General features: G+C 53.0%; 4 protein-coding genes across 6 annotated transcripts; 3 read left to right on the forward strand and 1 right to left on the reverse strand.

The window, feature by feature from the left end:
- The first annotated feature begins 62 nt into the window (after positions 1 to 62).
- On the forward strand, positions 63 to 4,393 carry LOC126912563 (alpha-1,6-mannosyl-glycoprotein 2-beta-N-acetylglucosaminyltransferase-like). Its single transcript, XM_050705172.1, has one exon. It carries the CDS (start codon positions 686 to 688, stop codon positions 2,039 to 2,041), a length of 1,356 nt encoding a protein of 451 aa, XP_050561129.1. The 5' UTR covers positions 63 to 685; the 3' UTR covers positions 2,042 to 4,393.
- On the reverse strand, positions 4,389 to 9,482 carry LOC118264044 (60S ribosomal protein L38). 2 transcript variants are annotated; one of them, XM_035576368.2, is made up of 5 exons: positions 9,378 to 9,482; positions 9,183 to 9,209; positions 6,307 to 6,367; positions 5,241 to 5,363; positions 4,389 to 4,450 (listed from the first exon to the last, which is right to left on the reverse strand). In XM_035576368.2, the coding sequence occupies exons 2-5, from the start codon at positions 9,183 to 9,185 to the stop codon at positions 4,425 to 4,427; spliced, it is 213 nt and encodes a 70-aa protein (XP_035432261.1). In that variant the 5' UTR covers positions 9,186 to 9,209; positions 9,378 to 9,482; the 3' UTR covers positions 4,389 to 4,424. The 2 variants fall into 2 exon arrangements, with proteins under 2 accessions (XP_035432261.1, XP_035432262.1); XM_035576369.2 differs by lacking the exon at positions 9,378 to 9,482 and adding an exon at positions 9,321 to 9,357.
- Positions 9,483 to 10,595: 1,113 nt separating this feature from the next.
- Positions 10,596 to 14,569, forward strand: LOC118264045 (NAD-dependent protein deacetylase sirtuin-7). Its single transcript, XM_050705174.1, is given in 5 exon segments — positions 10,596 to 11,090; positions 11,906 to 12,003; positions 12,085 to 12,888; positions 13,761 to 14,302; positions 14,305 to 14,569. Coding segments are annotated over 5 exon segments (1,815 nt in total). The 5' UTR covers positions 10,596 to 10,841; the 3' UTR covers positions 14,427 to 14,569.
- On the forward strand, positions 14,567 to 17,517 carry LOC118264046 (uncharacterized). 2 transcript variants are annotated; one of them, XM_035576371.2, is made up of 4 exons: positions 14,567 to 15,800; positions 15,999 to 16,230; positions 16,935 to 17,158; positions 17,237 to 17,517. In XM_035576371.2, the coding sequence occupies exons 2-4, from the start codon at positions 16,046 to 16,048 to the stop codon at positions 17,416 to 17,418; spliced, it is 591 nt and encodes a 196-aa protein (XP_035432264.1). In that variant the 5' UTR covers positions 14,567 to 15,800; positions 15,999 to 16,045; the 3' UTR covers positions 17,419 to 17,517. The 2 variants fall into 2 exon arrangements, with proteins under 2 accessions (XP_035432264.1, XP_050561130.1); XM_050705173.1 differs by having other exon boundaries at positions 14,567 to 16,230.
- The last annotated feature ends 7,313 nt before the right edge of the window (positions 17,518 to 24,830 follow it).

Consider the following 24,830-nt stretch of genomic DNA (forward strand, 5'->3'; position numbering starts at 1 on the left):
AGAAGTGGAGTGGTTATGACGATTATGCAGTGTTAGGGGGGGGGGGGGCGTGATGGGCCGATGGCCCAGGGCACCAAAAAAATGAAAAAATATAAAATATAAAAATATGTATATGTATTATATATATAAAAGAGGAGCTACAAAACTTTCTACGTCTGCGTCGTTAGCTCTGGATAACGCTAAAGGAAAGATGTTTTTTATATAATTTTACTTGGGATCAGCAAAAAAATTAACACTTGATATTGATTCCCTCAAGTGGGCGCCACAATGTTTTCGCCCGGGGTATCAGTGGCCCGGGGTATCGACGCCTCACTTATATGTGGCTCTATACCGTGTGACTCACGGCACGACACTCAGCCAACCTGAAACCCCACTCCAACATGCAACATCATAATAATAATATGCAAAAACATAGTAGCCAGGTAGACACAGAATAAGATTTTTTGTGAACATGCAAAAAGGTTGGAAATTACTTCTTTGCTTTTTTAAGTTAAAGTTATTAAATGTAAACTTAAATAAGTAATAAAAAAATATGTACAAATTACTATAACTTAAAACGAAAATAAAGAAAAATAAAAGCAATATTTCTTTCTTCTTTGCAGTTCGATCCTTATTTCCAGGGACAACCTGTATATCGTCAAAATCGTTACATATTTATGTCCTTAGATCATGTCACATATTTGAAATGAATTTAAAACTACTCATATATAGGGCGAGAGTTAGAGGAGTCCCAGTATATTGTTGTTTCTTGTTGCTGCTATATATATTGTACAAGCAGATTTTTCATCCAAAGTTAAAGCACGCTGATTGTGTTCCGCAACACCTACAGCAATATGTCAAATTCAATGAAAAGTTCATGTGGGAACCTTGTGAACTGCAAAGCGCAGAGATCAGCAAGCTAGCCAGCACCATCGAACTGCTGAACTACGAGCGCACAGTGTTCCAGACGCAGAAGTACGGCATAGTGACCAGCAAGACGAACATGCTAGTGGTGCAGGTGCACCGTGACGTGGAGCGGTTGCAGTACCTGATCGTGTCGTTGGCGCAGGTGCGCGATGTCGAATCTGTTTTGCTTGTCTTCTCACACAGTTATTATGACGACAGAATCAACAAACTCGTGTCCGGCATCACGTTCTGTAGGTTCATGCAGATATTTTATCCTTATTCGCTACAGCTGTATCCGAACAAGTTTCCGGGCATAGACCCCGATGATTGTGTGAGTACAGCCGGGAGGACGAAAAGGTTTTGCAGTAGTCGCGACGGTCGCCTCACAGAGCACAAGCATCACTGGTGGTGGAAAGCTAATTTCATCTTCAACAATCTCGACTGGTCCGATACATTCAAGGGCACCGTCGTATTCTTACAAGAGGACGATTACGTTTTGCCAGATTTACTATACATGCTGCGGTATATGACGCGGTCGCAGGCTTACCTTCCAGGACTTCACCTTCTGTCCTTTGGAAGGCCGCGCGCAAAAGATTTAGATTTTGATGTACTTTCAGTGTCCTCGTGGCATCCTCCCTTTGACAAAGGCCTGGCGTTCAATAAAAGCCTGTGGCATAAGATAAGTGCGGTTTCTTCATATTACTGCTTGTATGACGATCTCAGTTGGAGCTACTCGCTGCTCAACGCTTTTAGGAAGTTCAATGAGGGACATGTGGATATGGTGGCTACCCAGATGCCGCGTGTAGTTTCCACCAGCACATTCCCTAGCGGGCGCGCGGCCATGCAACAAATTGCATTGTGGCTAGTTGGCGCCAGGATGTTTCCTTCGAATGTGAAGGCAGTAATGTTGTATAGTAGTACCGGCCGAGTGAACTCAGGTGTGAAGCCTCCTCCACGGGGCAACGGAGGCTGGGGTGACTTGCGGGATCACCTGCTGTGCCTGGACCCTCTCATGTCGACAACCACTAGCAACACAAACGACATGAGTGCAACGACCTACTCGCAGACCACCACCAAAGCAGCCGACTACATTACGGTCGCACAACACAAAATGAACATGTCGATTGCTGACCTACGTAATATGAATTTTAAGTAGCTGGACACTGCACATTCACACTTAGCCTCGGATATAGTTACAGAACGGAGCTCCGGTGGGCAAAAGCCAAATTCCGCGTGGTTTCACCCGCTCTGCTCGGCTCCTACTTATCGTAGCATGATGTTATCTAGCCTTTCTCAATAAATGTATTATTATCCAACACAAAAAATATTTAAATCGGACGAGTATTTCCAGAGATTAGCGCGTTTAAACAAACAAACAAACTCATGTTTGTTTGAACGCTATAATCTCAGCTTTTTATATTAATATACCTATTGATACATAGGGGTAAGCACCGTAGGTAGCAGAATACGGAACCACCAAAGTACATCATTTACTTTTATCTTAATCTTTGCGATGGCCAGGAAATCTGCGTTAAACTGACGTCCGCAAAATGCTAGTTTAACTATAGGTGACAGTAAGTGTAGCTAGTTGAAACGGATTTAAAAAAACCAGCTGGTGTGGTTGTATTATAATTTTTTTGGTGATGGGTAACATTGTTAGCTAGACTAACTGGGTATAACCAGGTAACCATTGCATTACATTATATACCTATATTTTTTTACTCAAGGACAAGATGTAAGCTATTTAGCAAACCCCTAAAAACGTTTCAATTGACCCGAAATAAATGTTATTTGTGTCCGGTCCGAGTACCAAATTAACAAAACTATTCCACTACCGTGAATTTGCATAAAATAAATCTTTCTCTTTACAAAAAGGCACATGCGTTACTTCATGCTACGTAATGAGGTCATGCTAAGACAAAAAAGGGTTAAGTTTTTAACCTATCATTCCAACCAACTTGTTGCAAAGAAGTTTAGAGAAATGTCTATAACATGATCCTGTTTATAACCATGTTACCTACCAAACCACTTAAAACGAATGCAGGATAATCTTTTCAAAAAGAAACTAACAGATTGGCTCCAGATTTGTTGTTTGTATTGTACCTATTAACTATTAAGGAATTTATGGAATTCTAGCTGGCCTAGTAAAGTTCGTGACTCAAACATCTTTTTCTAATCTTTTAAACCCTTCCCTGGATTTCTACAAATAATTCAAGACTTTACCAAATTGGTCCAGCCGTTCTCGGGTTTTGGCGAGACTAACGAACACCAATACGATTTAGATATGAATATACTAGAATATTATATATTAGAATATATAGAAGAAAAAAATATACACTGATAATAAAAATTATTAGGGTTCCGTTGCCAAATGGAAAAAAACTAAACCCTTATAGATTCGTCATGTCTGTCTAGCTGTCCGTCCGTCCGTCCGTATGTCACAGCGATTTATTTCGGAAACTGTTGGGCCCACACAGTTGAAGAGAGTGAGAAATATAAAAAGACTATGCTGTAGATTTCAATGGAAACTTTCAACGAAAATTGGTTTGAACGAGATATCATTATTAGTTTTTAAGAAATAATACATTATCAAAAAACCGCATATATAACTTTGTCGTTCATACAAACACTATGTATAACCAAGTTATTTTATAACTTTTATATTATGTTATCTACTTGCTGCTACGGAACCCTTCATGGGCGAGTCCGACTCGCACTTGACCGGTTTTTTTTATTAGTACATGCCATAATGTGCACCTCTGCCTACCCCTTCGGGGGTAAAAGACGTGACGTTGCATATACATTGCATATTATACATATACGTTGTATAAGTAATATGTCTATAACTATAACTCAACATTATCAAGTATTGTAATCATTTAATTTATAATGGTGACTTTGATTTCTTCGCACGCTTGCCTGCAGGCAGAATACCATGACTTTAGGGCTAAAAATTTTCATTAGCAAAATATGTATTTCTTGCAAATAAAATAATTTGAAAGTGGCGCATTATAACGTGGACAATAGGCAACGTTTTAGTAATATGGAACCGCTAGAAGGAAAATAGAAACGGGCGTCGTTTGTATCATCTCGCGTTAACCCCGCAAGCACAGCTGCAAGGGTTGCGCATTATATTAGAAGGAATTATTATTTGCTTTATGTATGGATCTTTCCGCAGATACTGGTTTCTTTGAACAAAATTACATCGTTATTTTGTATTCTTGGAAAACAGCATTCAATTTAATTGTCTGTAATTATTTATCTATTCTCTTCATCGCTTTCATTAGCAACTAACACAAAAAAGAAATAGTTACCAAAAAGTCAGTTATTCACGCGCCCTGTTGTACAAAATATTGTAATATGCTACAGCTGCTGACCTAATAACAAACTGAAACGAATAACGTACCTGTGATGTCCTAGTTATGTTATTCATTCTCCTTTACTAGCTATTTACACAATAAGCGTATGTTAGGGGTTATTTGTATTATAATAAAATGCAATAATTTTGTATATTTATTTTATTTTTTAATCTAGTCACATTACTTCACTTCCTTAACCTGGAGACCTGCAACAAACAAATTTGTTATTCAACAAAACAGTAGCATGTGTACATATTTTTCATATGTGTAAAATATCGAATTTTAATGTAAACAGATGCAATTTTCTTATGTTTGACTTATAATCCAGGCGACATCACATACAAGCAAAACATCAGACCCTTCTCATTGAGTAGTCAACAACAGAATGTTTTAATTTCATAAATTGGTTGATTCTTTAACCTTTTGACCGCCAGAGCATAAACGCTTTGCTGTGCCCTCCACGCCAAGCTTGTTGCTTTATATTCTATATTATTCAATATTATTCAACGAAATAACCCTGAAAATATTAGGGATTCCAAAATGTTATCGAATGTGTTTATTTTGATTTTCTCTGAGATCTGTTTCTTGGCATCTATAGATGTCGGTGGCGCACAGGGCACGCTTGCGCATGACATCTATTCATGCCATTGGCGTTCAAAGGGTTAAACTATTTTCTAAAGATTCATTCTACTGGGGTCGCGGGCGTCCTTTGGTTTTGATTTTTTTTCAGTATCTTAGCCGCGCTTCCACCCGGCCTAACGCGATTGAAACAGTAACGTGTTTAGCTCTCTGATTGGCTAGCTAAGTTGGAGCTGGTCATTCGAGTATGGAACCTTATAGACGTGTTGATTGCGGCAGCGTAATGCCATTTGATGATATTTTGCCTGTGGCCCACGATGTGAACAAACAAGTGAGCAGATAACTAAGGTACTGATAAAGCTGTCTATAACATTGAGAAAAACTGTCAGAGCAACACATTGAATATAGTGCACATACCTGGTGGTAAGCTCTGCTTCAGTTTCTCTGCCTTCTCTTTGTCTGTGATAACCAGTGTGTACAGAAACCGTGAGCATCGCACCTTGAACTTGACATTCTCTGGGTTTTTCTTTATCTTGACAGCTGCAACAAAAAATTTTTATGTAAAAATCACACACACACAACGTCACGCCTTTTATCCCCGAAGGGGTAGGCAGAGGTGCACATTACGGCACGTAATGCCGCTATACAATGTACACCCACTTTTCACCATTTTGTGTTAAAGTCCCATGTAATAGGGGGTGAGCCTATTGCCATATCCTGGACACAATTCCAGAGTCCGTGCTACCACTGAGAAATTTTTCGAAATTCCGAAAAAAGCCCAGTATTAATTACTTTGCCCGACCCGGGAATCGAACCCGAGACCCCTTGTTCGGCAGTCGCACTTGCGACCACTCGACCAACGAGGCAGTCATGTATTTATGTAAAAATCTATACAGAATATTCTTGAATTCAACTACCATTACAAATATCAACTTGGTACATACTTCTTTACACTACATTTTACTAACTTGCTTGAAACTTTACATACATAATAAGTATAACTTTGGAAGTACTTATACAAGTCATGGCTTAAACTAGTTCATTAAAATATGTAGTTTTGAGTACATAGATACATGTTAAAATAACCAGGTTGAATCTGCTATTTGTTGAATGACTAGTCCAAATGTTAATTGAACAATCGTCACTAAACATCCAACTAATTAGGTGATTGTACTATCGCCTGGTGAACACCACTCAGGATACAATTCGGCGGCATTCGGATAGTTGAGCATCTTGGCTTAAAGTTTATTCTGAGAATCCTAACAATAACCTAGCATGTTATACCTCATTAGGAAGCTAAAGAAATGTAGATATCTATGGCACATTTGTCATACTCTTTCCAAAATATCTTAATAAGAAAACAAACACATAGTCTACTATGATTATGTTGGTACAGTTACTTGCAGTTAGAAAATAGAGCAACTAATCTACTACACAAAAATAAGAGACACCTTATATCATGTATGCAAATTGAGTCACTCACATTTAGCATCTTTCCTGCGGGCCTTCAGTAGGAAGTCCTTGATATCTTTAATTTCACGTGGCTGTAACATAAAACAAGACAAATTCAAAATAAAAATTGTGGATTAATATATTTTGTATGAATATATTATATTTCATACACTTTTTTCTTAATTAATATAATTTATATACTATTAATTTAAATTATTATGATTTAAACTATACAGGGTGACTTTGAATTCGACGTATTCCTCTCGGGAGGTGATAATACAACTAATTTCCTACAAAAATAGCCCTGAGGTCCTTGGGCGAAAAGTGGCTAGTTTCTGAGATATTCAACATTTTTGGTTTTGGTAAAAATATCCCGAATTGATTACAAAAACATCAATAAATAAAAAAATACTGGTTGGATTTTAGTTATTTTAGTTTTAATCAGTTGCCAATACACCACTTATCATTTATAAATACTAATAATGGCAGAAATATCATTCGTTTTAAAATAACTTGTAATTTCCTATGAAATTTTGTTTTGTTTCACTAATTTGGTCAATAGATAACTGGATTTATTTCGAAAAAAATATATGACACTAAGCGTACAAACTATTAGAAAAACTTCCTTGGTTTATTAGCTACCCAGAAACGTAAAATTATTTACAATATTCCCAAAAACAAATGAATTAATTGATGATAAGTAGAGTGTAAAGAGAAAAGCGCAATTTCAAAAACATCTTAATTTGCAAAATTTTGTACAAAATGATCTTCGCTACGACGAATACATGCCCGAATACACTTCCTTATCCCTATGTGGTTCACTCTTGGGCTGAATATGGGTTTTATTTCGTCACTATATTTTGGAGAAGAATTTCGATGTTCGGCCAATTCCCTCTGCATAAACAACGGACTTCATGTAAAAATCAACCGGTGTTAGGTCCTGGTCATTGTGTATGCCATGTAGTTGTACCGCTCTACTAACCCAATGCCTGAGAATCAATGTTTTCGACCATTGCCGCAAAGTAGTTCGATAATGCACTTGACAATCGTCATGTGGAATAAATTCGTCAATCAAATTAATACATTAATTCAATAAGTAGAATAAGTTTATTCATCTTGTTTCTAAATTCAAATTTAAAACACCTGATCCTAGCACATTCCTTATTTTTTTTTCATAATTCTCACCATTTAAATTGTTGGATGAAAAAATAGGGTCCAATCAAATAAATTAATTATGATAACCATGCAAACATTTGAATTAAAACCGCGATGCGCTAACGATGGCTTACTTTTTTCGGATTTTGTTGACTTTTTTGTGGCAAATAATGGATATTATGATAGTTTATCCAGCACACTATCGAACTACTGCTAGGCAATGGTGGATACCTTAGTTCCCAGGCGTTATATTGGCACGGGGATCCAACTACATGGCAAGCGCGATGTCTAGAATCTAACGCTGGTTGATTTTTACATGAAGTCCCGGAATTGGCCGTACATCGAAATTCTTCTCTAAAACATGTTTGAACATAGTGACGAAATAAGACGCATATTCAGCCCAAGAGTCAACGTCGTAGGGATAAGGAAGCGTGTTCAGGCATGTATTCGTCGTAGAGAAGATCGTTTTGAACAAAACTTTGCAAATTAAGATGTTTTTGAAATTGTGCTTTTCCCTTTACACTCTACTTATCATCAATTAATTCATTTGTTTTTGGGAATATTGTAAATAATTTTACGTTTCTGGGTAGCTAATAAACTAAGGAAGTTTTTCTAATAGTTTGTACGCTTAGTGTCATATATTTTTTTCGAAATAAATCCAGTTATCTATTGACCAAATTACTGAAACAAAACAAAATTTCATAGGAAATTACTAGTTATTTTAAAACGAATGATATTTCTGCCATTATTAGTATTTATAAATGATAACTGGTGTATTGGCAACTGACTAAAACTAAACAAACCAAAATCCAACCAGTATTTTTTTATTTATTGATGTTTTTGTAATCAATTCGGGATATTTTTACCAAAACCAAAAATGTTGAATATCTCAGAAACTAGCCACTTTTCGCCCAAGGACCTCAGGGCTATTTTTGTAGGAAATTAGTTGTATTATCACCTCCCGAGAGGAATACGTCGAATTCAAAGTCACCCTGTATATAAGAAGTAAATAAAAATGAATAATTTTTGTAATAGCTATAGTGACAGCTATAGACATCCTTAATTGACTAAAAATAATGTTTTATCTCTTCATCATGAGCAGTGTGGGCAAACACTGCCAAGAGTTACTCTGTGATTCGAAACTAGTTGTGCTTTTCTCCATTAATTAATGTGAGTAAACTTTGAGTTTTAGTTAATTTTTAATTCATAATTTTGTATATTTCCTAAATTGTTTCAGAATTGGGTGAATTTTCTTATACAATTCATTGATGCCATATATTTGCAGTAACAAATAACTACATGTTTAGTTTGTAAGACTAAATGCTAAGCTGGTTACAAGCTTATGTATATAAATATACATACACAATATATATTAAATTATTATTAAATAAAATTTATAGTTCAGCTTGGTGGCATGAGTACAAAAGACACAATAAAATTATTTAAACACAGTTCACGTTATAAGATACTCTTATTTACGTTAAATAAACATCATCTCTCACGAGCCTTCTCTTGAGGATGTCCAATGCCGAGCAAAGGCGGTCAAAGGCATCTCCTCGAGGAATCGAGGATCAATGGGTAATCTTATGACTAGTCCACAACAGAATCAATATGATTACTAACATATTACGTATTTAAATTGAATTGCCTACCATTTCTCACAATACAACAGATATCGTGTGATATACAACAAAAATGATAAAGAAATTAATAGGATGAAATTTCTTTCATAATAATTCAGTGTTTACGTACCATGTTGAAGACAGCGTTCTAACTGAACTGAAAAAAAATAATGAAAACGGAATAAATAACGTTAAATATCACTTGTAAGTAATGTAAATCTAACGTATGGATACTTATGTTATATTTATTTTTACAAAAATAAAGTACTTTAGATGATTAAATCGGATTTTACAGCAACTCCTTAAAAATATGATTGAAACTTACCTGTCAAACTACCAAAGGGAACAAATACAGAATTTTGTTCTTGAAGTTGAGGACATGACAGTGACTGTTGACATTGACAATTACTGACAGTTATAGTCTTGCCATTCAAGGAAAAAGAAATTGTCAATGCTTGTGGTGAAGTCTATGGTCAGAGCCACATTATATAATTGTATCGTATGTCGTGCAGTGGCTACAAATCAGCATAATTCGGCGATCGGCGCGATACGCCACAATTATTCCAACTGTGGCTCTAAGCGTAGTACATGTCAAGGATGGTACCAATGGTGGCAAAAGTCACAAAGAACTAAAAACATTTTTATTTTTTTAATAACTTTGGAAACAGTTATGACATTGATAATAATTTACCATGACTAAATTATTTATAACTTTAAAACACTTAAAAAGAAATAAAAACGAACTTAAAACTAAAATAAAAAAAAAATAATAAAAACTAGTTAAGTAAAACATGAGATTATATGTGAACCTGTATGTTTGAAAACTCACCCACACAAGAGAAAATAAATAGGTTGGGATAACGTTTATGAAATAATATTTCAGTTACATCTTAAAATTTTCAAACGGTAACTAACACATCAATAAAATTTCTAATGAGATGTTTTCGTTAGCACCAAGCCTGGTTTTTAATTTGAATTTTGAATTATGAACACTGTACCTACCGTACGCGCCATACACGACACGACAGGACAGACATAATTTTGTATTTCTACTTGCCGGAAATATATTATGCCCATGTGGGTTGTGGTCGTGAAATTATATAAACAAATTAAATGGACAACAATAATTGAAACAACAATTTGTCGATCACTCAGAGAGTTGCTTTGTGTGAGAATCAATTTCAGTACAAGTTGCGCGGCAGCCGGTTCCCCAACCACCAGGGCAACCGTAAACGTTGAACTTGTATGTCGTGTCGTGTCGTGTGGGTTACTCAACAAATGCTTGCATTCAGAGCCGCCTGGTGTCCGCGGTCACGGTACCACGGTACTGCGCTGCAACATGCCTTGAGGCTAACTAATTCATTACTTTTTTCATATGTTTGATAATGTTTTGTGAGAAAAAAAATCATTTGTTTCACTATTTTTCAATATTTTCAAAACCCTATTTTTTTTTTTGCCGATAAAATTAGATGTAGTACTTAGCCTTAACGGGTTAGAAGTCCCACCCCTATAACATTGTATAATTCTCTTTGGGGCCAAGTGTTCGTGGGTAAGAATTTTTTAGTCTGTGCACTTGTACGTTTTATGTCTTTTCTGTGGTTCTTCCATCTGTCTGACGAAAGAAAACGAAACGAACGACAGACTCTCTTCGGTTGTTGTATCTAGTTGTTTACGAGCAAAACGATCGTTTGTCGGCTTCGAACGAAATGTATAAAAGGTCGAGGTCGATGAGCTGCTGGCGTTACCGGGGGAATCAGTTTAGGAACGAGTTCGGCCACTAGCCGGGGATATGTCGGACCGTGGGGGAGTGCGGTCCAGTGCTCGGCTTAGCGGTGAGAGCACAGCGGCCATAGCAGCCCCGGCTGCAGCCCGTACTGCTCCACAGGGCCGCGGCCGGCCAGTGTCAACGACGGCGGCAGCCGCTCAGCGACGCGCGCGTGCTGCTGAGCGCGCCGCGGAGGTTGAGGATAGCCCACGGGTGCTTCGAGATAAGTGTCGCCGCCTCGCACGGGCTCTCCGGAATGCTAAACACCTGGTGGTGAGCAGGCATTGACTAGTGTTATTTTTTTGAGTGTTGAATTGATGCAGCCAATTCCTGTGTGTGTAGGGACCATGAGGCCACAAGTAATAGATCTTTTAAAATTAATCCTAAGATTGGGTTGACACTGTTAGTGTGTGATTTTCGATCACGAATTTGTTACCAGTTGGTGGTAACTGCTCAAATATATTTAGATTATCTACTCCTTCCTTGACTATTATGTTTTGTGTTACTTTATAATGGAGAAGGCTTTCTTAATTAGACCCCCTTAACCTTTGTTGTGATTCCCAAGAATACTTGGTTGCATTTTGCATTAATTTGACTTATGTTTGAATAATAAAAAAATTGGCCACCTGAATCTTATTTAATTTAAAGTTTGACATGGTGTGTGCTCTTTGTTCTCTATGTAAATAGCCACATTTATAACCCAAAGTATTTCTAAAGATATAATATATTTTGTCTGAAATGTGAACCTATTGAAGATGGCAATGTGACTTCAAATGGCTTGTGCATAAATTATTTTAGTTTTATTTGATTTTAATTAATTGATGAAAATAAAAATACAAATGTACTTTATTATTCCGTACTTACATATCACCTCAAGCATACAAATATAAATTGAATCCAGGACCCTTTCTTGCAAATCATATTGGCTATCACTGGAAGGACCTGTCCTAAATAGCATGTTGAAACATTGAACAAACATAAAACAACATATGTTGTTGTGTTGGTATATATTTAGTTTTTTTTAAAGAACATTAAGGTATTTACTGAATGCTTTATTGAAGTAGTAATGACGGGCGCCTTCATTACAGGTGTACACGGGAGCGGGTATCAGCACGGCCGCCGACATTCCCGACTACCGCGGCCCGCACGGTGTCTGGACGCGGCTGCAGCGCGGCGAGACTGTCGGGTGAGTGGGCGAGCTAGTGACTGAGCAAGCCAGTGAGCGAGCTAGTGAGGAGGCAGTAGTGGACACGCGGCTCGGTTGCAGGCGGGTGGAGGTGTCGCGCGCGCAGCCCACCTTTACGCACATGGCGCTGACGGCGCTGTGGGCGCGCGGGGCGCTCAAGTTCGTGGTGTCGCAGAACTGCGACGGCCTGCACCTGCGCGCCGGCCTGCCGCGCCGCGCCCTGGCCGAGCTGCACGGGGACATGTTCGCGGAGCTGTGCGCGCCCTGCCGCCGCGTGTACCTGCGCGCCTTCGACACCACGGAGCGCACGGCGCGCCACGCGCACGGCACGCGCCGCCTGTGCCACGCCTGCGGCGCCGAGCTGCGCGACTCCATCGTGCACTTCGGGGAGCGCGGCCGCGCCGCCTGGCCGCTCAACTGGGCCGGCGCGCTGCGCCACGCCGCGCGCGCCGACGTCGTGCTGTGTCTGGGCTCCAGCCTCAAGGTGCTGCGCCGCTACCCGCGCCTGTGGCGCATGCAGAGCGCGCCGCGCGCGCGGCCCGCGCTGTACATCGTCAACCTGCAGTGGACGCCCAAGGACTCGGTGGCGGCGCTGAAGATCAACGCGCGCTGCGACGCGGTGATGCAGCAGGTGGCGCGGCGCCTGCGGCTGCGCGTGCCGCGGTACCGCGCCGCGCTCGACCCCGTGCTGGCGCACGCCGAGCCGCTGGCCGAGCCCGAGGCGCACACCACGCGCCGCGTGCCGCTGCAGGTGCCGCGCGAGCCCGACGCGCGCGCCGACCACTGGGAGCCGTCCTCGCCCTCGGCCTCCGACTCGGACGAGGAGCTGCCGCTGGGCCACCTGGCGGCGCGCCTGCGGGCGGAGGCCGGGGCCGGGGCCGCGCCGTCGGCCGCCCTCGCCGTCGGCCCGACACCCGCGCCCGCCCCGCCGCCCGCCCCCCGCCTGCGCCCGCCCCCGCCCCCGGCCAAACAGACAGCTTGCATTCCTTCCAGGTGAGTGCATCGGCACATACTTTAATCTGTGTTCACTACCTCAACAGTCCAACCTGCTTGCACCTAGTAACTAGCTACTGTGGCAACTATTGTAATAAAGTAAGAAAAAAGCGTAACATAAACTAAACTAAGGTCAAAATTATATGTGTGTTGTATAATTTCCATCAAGAACAATGCAATCAGTCTGGCTAGTAATGTGTCAAGTTGGAACAAAGCTAAACACCATGTTCTACATTTTGATAAAAATTTTTTGTTATTCCGGGAATCGAGGAATTCGGGCAGCTAGTGGCGAGTTGTTGGGCAGTGGTGAATGGATTATATAATATATGATTGGTGAAAGCCAAAAGCATCCATAGTAACATAGCATAGTACATCTCTGATGGAAAAGCACCTTCAACCAGGTATTGTCCTTGTGTGTACTTCCATAGTGCATACAGGGATAATTGCGACATTTATAATAAAATAGTTCAACGGGCCTCTGCGAGTTGGCTTCAGTTTCTCGTACGCCTTCCGAAGTTCTGGGACCCAGAGGTCCCATTATAGGAGAAGGACAAATAATAGTAATAATTAATTCTCCACAAACCAAGTACAAATAAAATGATCGTTTATCTCAAATATAATTACAGCTTTGGTTGTGGATCGCCGGTGCCTGAGGTAGGTAAAAAACTGAGGCACAGGTCACCAGGCCCCTGTGAGTGGGTCTGTGTGTAAAACCTGGTTCGCCAAAGTAAAATTAATCAGTGTGTTAATCTACCAGTTGTAAGTATTACAAAATTAAAATGAGTTTTGTTCCAGGTGAGCATGCACTCCGGCGAGGCCACGATACTACTTCGCGCCGAGCACGCCGCGCCCGACCTCGACCTACTGCGCCTGCGCCGCTTCCGCATGCCGCGAGTCGCGCCTGCGCACTCCCGTCTGCGGCGCTTGCTCGAGTACGAGCCGCGCATACAGCGCGACGCCGACGACCACAAGCCCGCCGACTCCGAGCTGCGGCCCAAGCTGGAGCCCGAGCTGCGGCCCAAGCTGGAGCCCGAGCTGCGGCCCAAACTGGAGGGCGACGCGCGCGTCAAGGACGAGCCCAAGGAGGAGGCCAGCACGTCGGAGTCGGCGGGGTCGCTGGCCGCCGCCATCATCCGGCGCGCCGTGCTGCTGTGCCGCGCCTCGCTGTACCCCGGCCTGCACACCATCATCGCGCCGCCCGCCGCGCCGCCGCCCGAGTGCGCGTGGTGCGCGCGGCACTACGCGGCGCGCCGCTGCCTGTGGTACGGGCCGCCGCGCGAGCCGCCGCCCGCCGCGCGCGTGTGGCGCGCGCGCGCGGCCGCCGCTACCTGTGCGCCTGCTGCGGCGGCCCGGACGCGCCGCGCGCCGACCCGGACGACGGCGGCTGGTACGGCAAGGGCTACCGCAAGGGCCGGCGCCGCCGCAGGTAGCCCGAGCCCGACGCCCGGCCGCCGTCGCCGCGCGCGTCGGGCGTCGTACTCCACGACCGGGCCGCCTCGGACGGCCTCCGAGTCGCGGACTGTTGCGGCGAGTCTTCGGACGGACGTTGACGTCGAGGACTAGAAGCACGTACCTCGCGCGGCTCGCGAGTCGGGCGTGGGGCGGAGGTTTTGTCGAACAAAGTCCCGGCTCGGGGTCGGGCCGCGTGCCGCCGCCCGCCTCACTCTAGCGTTTTGTATAATTTTATAATGAACTAATAATTATTAATTTAATAGTGAAATAAATATTATTTGTATTATGAATATGATATGATAGTTACTGAAGCTGTGTGAATGTCGATTGATATGTGAAATTAATAATTAGTAAGCAAATAAATTTGAACAATTTGAATTGAATTTATTTCCATTTGATCCCCAGCAAATGTCAACATGAACCAGACACACGCTACGCCACTTCCATAGCACTATGTATCAATAACAATTTATATTTGTACTTCCGAGAGACTCCCATTTTCACCAGGTCAGGATCTGATGATGGAATCCTAGGGAAACCGAGGGGAACTTTCAAAATTGTAGGGGCCAGCAATGCGTCCATTGCGTTTTTAATAAAGATTTTTGTACACAAAAACTTAATAAGGGTCGAGTCGGCCTGATGATGAAACCGACAATCGAGGGAACTTCTCAATCGTGTACAGTAACTACTTTATGTTTGGGCTTATATCATTTATGTTGATAAGATATTGCAGCGATGTGGATTCTACCTGGTATAACGGGTCTATGTAGCCTTATACTAAAAGAAAAAAATAAAATGTAAAAAAAAACAAAAACTGAAAAGCAAAACAACTATTCTTAGCACTGATTCTGATACCGATAGGCTGCACCCACCCACTGACAGGTAACAAGTATTGCACACATTTATTACACGCCGATACTAGCGCCACCCTGGGCTCGGTAAACTCGTCCTTTGATATGAAGGCGATGAAAGTACATTACAGTGGCAACGTCGCCAGGCCACCAGGCTCTCGGAAGGCATGGGGAGCTATAGGTCGTGGCCACGCTGCTAACTTGGTGACGTTGCCAAAACCGTCACTACCGTCGCTTCGGCGAGGCGTTTAATGAGTCAGAGCTGGAACGTGTACGGGCGCAGCGCAGCGGCTACAAGCTGCAGTGTTTATGTAGTACTAAATATAGCGCGCGGGCGGACGCCGCCTCCAGCGCCTCTGCTATCTGCGAGCAGCGGGCACAGCTTCCGGCCGCCGCCCCCGCCTCCACTCGCTGCTCAGTACTCAGTACTCAGTGCGGACTGGAGCCGACCACACCACCGACTACTAGTACACTACTTTTAAAGTCAAAGCTCATTTAATTGTAAGCATAATATTTATTTTGCAATCTTACGTTGAGGTTAATGAATGTAACTTTTTATAAGAACATTATACTAATTTGTAAAGAAACATTGTGTTCAATGTTGTTGTGATGTACTAATTAAGATACGAGTGTCGTGGCACGGAGCCGGTGTGTGGCTTTATAATACGAACGAAACGTTACCGCCGAGGACGTCGTCAGGATTAGTGATTGGAGTGGCAGAGCGCGGCCTGTGGCGCGGCGCAGCGATGTTGTCGATGTCGCGGCAGTGGGCGCGGCGCGGGCGGTGGCGCGCGCTGGCGCTGGCGGCGGCGGCGCTGTGCGCGCTGTGCGTGCGCGTGCCGGCGCAGCGCTCCGCCGACCTGCGCGTGCCGGGCCGCGCGCCCGCCGAGCTCGCGCACTGGCTCGCCGACTTCTCCAACCAGCTCGATATGTACGTGCCTCTGTTACGTCACTAGTATCATACTTGTAACTTCGACGATTTATGACTTGACGCTTGGCTTCGTATATCCGACGCTGGGTCTAGTTTGACTCGCAACCCGCGCCTCCGTCCGCACGCGCCCGGCGAGAACGGGGCGAGGTGTGGGCGGGGCGAGGAATTTCAACGAGATCTACAGATGTTTCGGTTGCGTTATTTATTTATTTATTGGCACGTACCTACAACATTACAGCGTGCGCCATTACTGTATACTGTGCGATCAATAATTTAAAGATAATTAATTAATTGAGAAAGCCTTTGACATCAAATGCCAAGAGTCGTAGGTGTAATTTCCACCCGAAGATGATTATCCGGTATCCGGCCGGCATCCAGTCATAGTCAAACTATATTTTTTTTAATGGACCAGACCAGAGGCGTTACTAGTGCGTTGCCGGCTTTTTGGGGTTAGGAATTTAAGGGTTGTTGTTGTTTGGGAATCGGGGATTGGGAAGGGAGAAATTGGGCCTCCGGTAACCTCACTCACACAACGAAACACAACGCAAGCATTGTTTCACGTCGGTTTTCTGTGAGGCAGTGGTATCACTCGGGTCGAGCCGGCCCATTCGTGCCGAAGCATAGCTCTCCCACACTTAAAATTCCCTTATTCCCTTATCTCGACATCCGACAATGGAGTTTTTTTATTGTTTGTTGGAACACAGATCTTCTTGGAGCGTTGAGGACGACCACAGCAACTACACGACGTGGCGCTACTCGGTGTCGTTCTCGTGCGGGCCGGGCTGCCGCGGCCGCGGGGCCGTGCTGGCCGCGGACGAGCCAGCCGGCGCCGCGCCGCAGCACGGCCGCGCCGCGCGCGCGCACCGCGTGTCGCTCGTGCGCCGCGACTGCACGGCGCTGCCGCTGCTGCCCTGGCCGCAGCTCTGCGGTACTTGATTCACTTAACTCGTTAGGTCGCCTACCGTAACCGTACTCGCAATACTCCAGCCGCCGACCGTCTGTGCAGATGAGCTGGAGCTGCGAGCCGAGGTGTCGGGCGGCGGGGGCGGCGGCGCGCGGCTGCAGTGGGCGGCGCGCACGAGCTGCGGCGCGCTAGGCTGGGCGAGCGGGGCGTGCGCGCGCCGCCTGCAGCGCCACCACGAGCACGCGCTGCAGCGCCTGCTGCACGCCGCGCCGCGCGCCTCATGAGGCTCCACACTACTCACTTTCATAAAAACCAACTTCTAATACGTGTCACAAACATTGTAAATAAATAAATAATACTTCAATATTTGGCTTGACCCAATACCTTTTTTTGTTTTTGAATTTTATTTCTTTTTTGTTATGGCTTGTACCTGGTTCTTTTGTTTATTACATTTTTTGTTATACTGTGTGTTTTGCTGCCAGATAAAGATAAAGATAAAGATAAAGATAAAGATAAAGATAAAGATAAAGATAAAGATAAAGATAAAGATAAAGATAAAGATAAAGATAAAGATAAAGATAAAGATAAAGATAAAGATAAAGATAAAGATAAAGATAAAGATAAAGATAAAGATAAAGATAAAGATAAAGATAAAGATAAAGATAAAGATAAAGATAAAGATAAAGATAAAGATAAAGATAAAGATAAAGATAAAGATAAAGATAAAGATAAAGATAAAGATAAAGATAAAGATAAAGATAAAGATAAAGATAAAGATAAAGATAAAGATAAAGATAAAGATAAAGATAAAGATAAAGATAAAGATAAAGATAAAGATAAAGATAAAGATAAAGATAAAGATAAAGATAAAGATAAAGATAAAGATAAACAGGCCAGGCCAGCCAGGCCAGGCCAGGCCAGGCCAGGCCAGGCCAGGCCAGGCCAGGCCAGGCCAGGCCAGGCCAGGCCAGGCCAGGCCAGGCCAGGCCAGGCCAGGCCAGGCCAGGCCAGGCCAGGCCAGGCCAGGCCAGGCCAGGCCAGGCCAGGCCAGGCCAGGCCAGGCCAGGCCAGGCCAGGCCAGGCCAGGCCAGGCCAGGCCAGGCCAGGCCAGGCCAGGCCAGGCCAGGCCAGGCCAGGCCAGGCCAGGCCAGGCCAGGCCAGGCCAGGCCAGGCCAGGCCAGGCCAGGCCAGGCCAGGCCAGGCCAGGCCAGGCCAGGCCAGGCCAGGCCAGGCCAGGCCAGGCCAGGCCAGGCCAGGCCAGGCCAGGCCAGGCCAGGCCAGGCCAGGCCAGGCCAGGCCAGGCCAGGCCAGGCCAGGCCAGGCCAGGCCAGGCCAGGCCAGGCCAGGCCAGGCCAGGCCAGGCCAGGCCAGGCCAGGCCAGGCCAGGCCAGGCCAGGCCAGGCCAGGCCAGGCCAGGCCAGGCCAGGCCAGGCCAGGCCAGGCCAGGCCAGGCCAGGCCAGGCCAGGCCAGGCCAGGCCAGGCCAGGCCAGGCCAGGCCAGGCCAGGCCAGGCCAGGCCAGGCCAGGCCAGGCCAGGCCAGGCCAGGCCAGGCCAGGCCAGGCCAGGCCAGGCCAGGCCAGGCCAGGCCAGGCCAGGCCAGGCCAGGCCAGGCCAGGCCAGGCCAGGCCAGGCCAGGCCAGGCCAGGCCAGGCCAGGCCAGGCCAGGCCAGGCCAGGCCAGGCCAGGCCAGGCCAGGCCAGGCCAGGCCAGGCCAGGCCAGGCCAGGCCAGGCCAGGCCAGGCCAGGCCAGGCCAGGCCAGGCCAGGCCAGGCCAGGCCAGGCCAGGCCAGGCCAGGCCAGGCCAGGCCAGGCCAGGCCAGGCCAGGCCAGGCCAGGCCAGGCCAGGCCAGGCCAGGCCAGGCCAGGCCAGGCCAGGCCAGGCCAGGCCAGGCCAGGCCAGGCCAGGCCAGGCCAGGCCAGGCCAGGCCAGGCCAGGCCAGGCCAGGCCAGGCCAGGCCAGGCCAGGCCAGGCCAGGCCAGGCCAGGCCAGGCCAGGCCAGGCCAGGCCAGGCCAGGCCAGGCCAGGCCAGGCCAGGCCAGGCCAGGCCAGGCCAGGCCAGGCCAGGCCAGGCCAGGCCAGGCCAGGCCAGGCCAGGCCAGGCCAGGCCAGGCCAGGCCAGGCCAGGCCAGGCCAGGCCAGGCCAGGCCAGGCCAGGCCAGGCCAGGCCAGGCCAGGCCAGGCCAGGCCAGGCCAGGCCAGGCCAGGCCAGGCCAGGCCAGGCCAGGCCAGGCCAGGCCAGGCCAGGCCAGGCCAGGCCAGGCCAGGCCAGGCCAGGCCAGGCCAGGCCAGGCCAGGCCAGGCCAGGCCAGGCCAGGCCAGGCCAGGCCAGGCCAGGCCAGGCCAGGCCAGGCCAGGCCAGGCCAGGCCAGGCCAGGCCAGGCCAGGCCAGGCCAGGCCAGGCCAGGCCAGGCCAGGCCAGGCCAGGCCAGGCCAGGCCAGGCCAGGCCAGGCCAGGCCAGGCCAGGCCAGGCCAGGCCAGGCCAGGCCAGGCCAGGCCAGGCCAGGCCAGGCCAGGCCAGGCCAGGCCAGGCCAGGCCAGGCCAGGCCAGGCCAGGCCAGGCCAGGCCAGGCCAGGCCAGGCCAGGCCAGGCCAGGCCAGGCCAGGCCAGGCCAGGCCAGGCCAGGCCAGGCCAGGCCAGGCCAGGCCAGGCCAGGCCAGGCCAGGCCAGGCCAGGCCAGGCCAGGCCAGGCCAGGCCAGGCCAGGCCAGGCCAGGCCAGGCCAGGCCAGGCCAGGCCAGGCCAGGCCAGGCCAGGCCAGGCCAGGCCAGGCCAGGCCAGGCCAGGCCAGGCCAGGCCAGGCCAGGCCAGGCCAGGCCAGGCCAGGCCAGGCCAGGCCAGGCCAGGCCAGGCCAGGCCAGGCCAGGCCAGGCCAGGCCAGGCCAGGCCAGGCCAGGCCAGGCCAGGCCAGGCCAGGCCAGGCCAGGCCAGGCCAGGCCAGGCCAGGCCAGGCCAGGCCAGGCCAGGCCAGGCCAGGCCAGGCCAGGCCAGGCCAGGCCAGGCCAGGCCAGGCCAGGCCAGGCCAGGCCAGGCCAGGCCAGGCCAGGCCAGGCCAGGCCAGGCCAGGCCAGGCCAGGCCAGGCCAGGCCAGGCCAGGCCAGGCCAGGCCAGGCCAGGCCAGGCCAGGCCAGGCCAGGCCAGGCCAGGCCAGGCCAGGCCAGGCCAGGCCAGGCCAGGCCAGGCCAGGCCAGGCCAGGCCAGGCCAGGCCAGGCCAGGCCAGGCCAGGCCAGGCCAGGCCAGGCCAGGCCAGGCCAGGCCAGGCCAGGCCAGGCCAGGCCAGGCCAGGCCAGGCCAGGCCAGGCCAGGCCAGGCCAGGCCAGGCCAGGCCAGGCCAGGCCAGGCCAGGCCAGGCCAGGCCAGGCCAGGCCAGGCCAGGCCAGGCCAGGCCAGGCCAGGCCAGGCCAGGCCAGGCCAGGCCAGGCCAGGCCAGGCCAGGCCAGGCCAGGCCAGGCCAGGCCAGGCCAGGCCAGGCCAGGCCAGGCCAGGCCAGGCCAGGCCAGGCCAGGCCAGGCCAGGCCAGGCCAGGCCAGGCCAGGCCAGGCCAGGCCAGGCCAGGCCAGGCCAGGCCAGGCCAGGCCAGGCCAGGCCAGGCCAGGCCAGGCCAGGCCAGGCCAGGCCAGGCCAGGCCAGGCCAGGCCAGGCCAGGCCAGGCCAGGCCAGGCCAGGCCAGGCCAGGCCAGGCCAGGCCAGGCCAGGCCAGGCCAGGCCAGGCCAGGCCAGGCCAGGCCAGGCCAGGCCAGGCCAGGCCAGGCCAGGCCAGGCCAGGCCAGGCCAGGCCAGGCCAGGCCAGGCCAGGCCAGGCCAGGCCAGGCCAGGCCAGGCCAGGCCAGGCCAGGCCAGGCCAGGCCAGGCCAGGCCAGGCCAGGCCAGGCCAGGCCAGGCCAGGCCAGGCCAGGCCAGGCCAGGCCAGGCCAGGCCAGGCCAGGCCAGGCCAGGCCAGGCCAGGCCAGGCCAGGCCAGGCCAGGCCAGGCCAGGCCAGGCCAGGCCAGGCCAGGCCAGGCCAGGCCAGGCCAGGCCAGGCCAGGCCAGGCCAGGCCAGGCCAGGCCAGGCCAGGCCAGGCCAGGCCAGGCCAGGCCAGGCCAGGCCAGGCCAGGCCAGGCCAGGCCAGGCCAGGCCAGGCCAGGCCAGGCCAGGCCAGGCCAGGCCAGGCCAGGCCAGGCCAGGCCAGGCCAGGCCAGGCCAGGCCAGGCCAGGCCAGGCCAGGCCAGGCCAGGCCAGGCCAGGCCAGGCCAGGCCAGGCCAGGCCAGGCCAGGCCAGGCCAGGCCAGGCCAGGCCAGGCCAGGCCAGGCCAGGCCAGGCCAGGCCAGGCCAGGCCAGGCCAGGCCAGGCCAGGCCAGGCCAGGCCAGGCCAGGCCAGGCCAGGCCAGGCCAGGCCAGGCCAGGCCAGGCCAGGCCAGGCCAGGCCAGGCCAGGCCAGGCCAGGCCAGGCCAGGCCAGGCCAGGCCAGGCCAGGCCAGGCCAGGCCAGGCCAGGCCAGGCCAGGCCAGGCCAGGCCAGGCCAGGCCAGGCCAGGCCAGGCCAGGCCAGGCCAGGCCAGGCCAGGCCAGGCCAGGCCAGGCCAGGCCAGGCCAGGCCAGGCCAGGCCAGGCCAGGCCAGGCCAGGCCAGGCCAGGCCAGGCCAGGCCAGGCCAGGCCAGGCCAGGCCAGGCCAGGCCAGGCCAGGCCAGGCCAGGCCAGGCCAGGCCAGGCCAGGCCAGGCCAGGCCAGGCCAGGCCAGGCCAGGCCAGGCCAGGCCAGGCCAGGCCAGGCCAGGCCAGGCCAGGCCAGGCCAGGCCAGGCCAGGCCAGGCCAGGCCAGGCCAGGCCAGGCCAGGCCAGGCCAGGCCAGGCCAGGCCAGGCCAGGCCAGGCCAGGCCAGGCCAGGCCAGGCCAGGCCAGGCCAGGCCAGGCCAGGCCAGGCCAGGCCAGGCCAGGCCAGGCCAGGCCAGGCCAGGCCAGGCCAGGCCAGGCCAGGCCAGGCCAGGCCAGGCCAGGCCAGGCCAGGCCAGGCCAGGCCAGGCCAGGCCAGGCCAGGCCAGGCCAGGCCAGGCCAGGCCAGGCCAGGCCAGGCCAGGCCAGGCCAGGCCAGGCCAGGCCAGGCCAGGCCAGGCCAGGCCAGGCCAGGCCAGGCCAGGCCAGGCCAGGCCAGGCCAGGCCAGGCCAGGCCAGGCCAGGCCAGGCCAGGCCAGGCCAGGCCAGGCCAGGCCAGGCCAGGCCAGGCCAGGCCAGGCCAGGCCAGGCCAGGCCAGGCCAGGCCAGGCCAGGCCAGGCCAGGCCAGGCCAGGCCAGGCCAGGCCAGGCCAGGCCAGGCCAGGCCAGGCCAGGCCAGGCCAGGCCAGGCCAGGCCAGGCCAGGCCAGGCCAGGCCAGGCCAGGCCAGGCCAGGCCAGGCCAGGCCAGGCCAGGCCAGGCCAGGCCAGGCCAGGCCAGGCCAGGCCAGGCCAGGCCAGGCCAGGCCAGGCCAGGCCAGGCCAGGCCAGGCCAGGCCAGGCCAGGCCAGGCCAGGCCAGGCCAGGCCAGGCCAGGCCAGGCCAGGCCAGGCCAGGGCCAGGCCAGGCGCAGGCCAGGCCAGGCCAGGCCAGGCCAGGCCAGGCCAGGCCAGGCCAGGCCAGGCCAGGCCAGGCCAGGCCAGGCCAGGCCAGGCCAGGCCAGGCCAGGCCAGGCCAGGCCAGGCCAGGCCAGGCCAGGCCAGGCCAGGCCAGGCCAGGCCAGGCCAGGCCAGGCCAGGCCAGGCCAGGCCAGGCCAGGCCAGGCCAGGCCAGGCCAGGCCAGGCCAGGCCAGGCCAGGCCAGGCCAGGCCAGGCCAGGCCAGGCCAGGCCAGGCCAGGCCAGGCCAGGCCAGGCCAGGCCAGGCCAGGCCAGGCCAGGCCAGGCCAGGCCAGGCCAGGCCAGGCCAGGCCAGGCCAGGCCAGGCCAGGCCAGGCCAGGCCAGGCCAGGCCAGGCCAGGCCAGGCCAGGCCAGGCCAGGCCAGGCCAGGCCAGGCCAGGCCAGGCCAGGCCAGGCCAGGCCAGGCCAGGCCAGGCCAGGCCAGGCCAGGCCAGGCCAGGCCAGGCCAGGCCAGGCCAGGCCAGGCCAGGCCAGGCCAGGCCAGGCCAGGCCAGGCCAGGCCAGGCCAGGCCAGGCCAGGCCAGGCCAGGCCAGGCCAGGCCAGGCCAGGCCAGGCCAGGCCAGGCCAGGCCAGGCCAGGCCAGGCCAGGCCAGGCCAGGCCAGGCCAGGCCAGGCCAGGCCAGGCCAGGCCAGGCCAGGCCAGGCCAGGCCAGGCCAGGCCAGGCCAGGCCAGGCCAGGCCAGGCCAGGCCAGGCCAGGCCAGGCCAGGCCAGGCCAGGCCAGGCCAGGCCAGGCCAGGCCAGGCCAGGCCAGGCCAGGCCAGGCCAGGCCAGGCCAGGCCAGGCCAGGCCAGGCCAGGCCAGGCCAGGCCAGGCCAGGCCAGGCCAGGCCAGGCCAGGCCAGGCCAGGCCAGGCCAGGCCAGGCCAGGCCAGGCCAGGCCAGGCCAGGCCAGGCCAGGCCAGGCCAGGCCAGGCCAGGCCAGGCCAGGCCAGGCCAGGCCAGGCCAGGCCAGGCCAGGCCAGGCCAGGCCAGGCCAGGCCAGGCCAGGCCAGGCCAGGCCAGGCCAGGCCAGGCCAGGCCAGGCCAGGCCAGGCCAGGCCAGGCCAGGCCAGGCCAGGCCAGGCCAGGCCAGGCCAGGCCAGGCCAGGCCAGGCCAGGCCAGGCCAGGCCAGGCCAGGCCAGGCCAGGCCAGGCCAGGCCAGGCCAGGCCAGGCCAGGCCAGGCCAGGCCAGGCCAGGCCAGGCCAGGCCAGGCCAGGCCAGGCCAGGCCAGGCCAGGCCAGGCCAGGCCAGGCCAGGCCAGGCCAGGCCAGGCCAGGCCAGGCCAGGCCAGGCCAGGCCAGGCCAGGCCAGGCCAGGCCAGGCCAGGCCAGGCCAGGCCAGGCCAGGCCAGGCCAGGCCAGGCCAGGCCAGGCCAGGCCAGGCCAGGCCAGGCCAGGCCAGGCCAGGCCAGGCCAGGCCAGGCCAGGCCAGGCCAGGCCAGGCCAGGCCAGGCCAGGCCAGGCCAGGCCAGGCCAGGCCAGGCCAGGCCAGGCCAGGCCAGGCCAGGCCAGGCCAGGCCAGGCCAGGCCAGGCCAGGCCAGGCCAGGCCAGGCCAGGCCAGGCCAGGCCAGGCCAGGCCAGGCCAGGCCAGGCCAGGCCAGGCCAGGCCAGGCCAGGCCAGGCCAGGCCAGGCCAGGCCAGGCCAGGCCAGGCCAGGCCAGGCCAGGCCAGGCCAGGCCAGGCCAGGCCAGGCCAGGCCAGGCCAGGCCAGGCCAGGCCAGGCCAGGCCAGGCCAGGCCAGGCCAGGCCAGGCCAGGCCAGGCCAGGCCAGGCCAGGCCAGGCCAGGCCAGGCCAGGCCAGGCCAGGCCAGGCCAGGCCAGGCCAGGCCAGGCCAGGCCAGGCCAGGCCAGGCCAGGCCAGGCCAGGCCAGGCCAGGCCAGGCCAGGCCAGGCCAGGCCAGGCCAGGCCAGGCCAGGCCAGGCCAGGCCAGGCCAGGCCAGGCCAGGCCAGGCCAGGCCAGGCCAGGCCAGGCCAGGCCAGGCCAGGCCAGGCCAGGCCAGGCCAGGCCAGGCCAGGCCAGGCCAGGCCAGGCCAGGCCAGGCCAGGCCAGGCCAGGCCAGGCCAGGCCAGGCCAGGCCAGGCCAGGCCAGGCCAGGCCAGGCCAGGCCAGGCCAGGCCAGCCA

Source organism: Spodoptera frugiperda, chromosome 26 (assembly GCF_023101765.2).
Source record: "Spodoptera frugiperda isolate SF20-4 chromosome 26, AGI-APGP_CSIRO_Sfru_2.0, whole genome shotgun sequence".
Classification (NCBI taxonomy): Eukaryota; Metazoa; Arthropoda; class Insecta; order Lepidoptera; family Noctuidae; genus Spodoptera; species Spodoptera frugiperda.

Coding starts and splice junctions, on each gene's coding strand:
- LOC126912563 (XM_050705172.1), top strand. CDS start 686: ATGAATTTAAAACTACTCATATATAGGGCGAGAGTTAGAGGAGTCCCA.
- LOC118264044 (XM_035576368.2), bottom strand. Junction 5,364..6,306: donor CCGCAGGAAAGATGCTAAAT/GTGAGTGACTCA, acceptor TTTTTGTTGCAG/CTGTCAAGATAAAGAAAAAC. Junction 4,451..5,240: donor GAAGCAGAGCTTACCACCAG/GTATGTGCACTA, acceptor TGTTTGTTGCAG/GTCTCCAGGTTAAGGAAGTG.
- LOC118264046 (XM_050705173.1), top strand. CDS start 16,046: ATGTTGTCGATGTCGCGGCAGTGGGCGCGGCGCGGGCGGTGGCGCGCG. Junction 16,231..16,934: donor TTCTCCAACCAGCTCGATAT/GTACGTGCCTCT, acceptor GTTGGAACACAG/ATCTTCTTGGAGCGTTGAGG. Junction 17,159..17,236: donor GCCCTGGCCGCAGCTCTGCG/GTACTTGATTCA, acceptor CCGTCTGTGCAG/ATGAGCTGGAGCTGCGAGCC.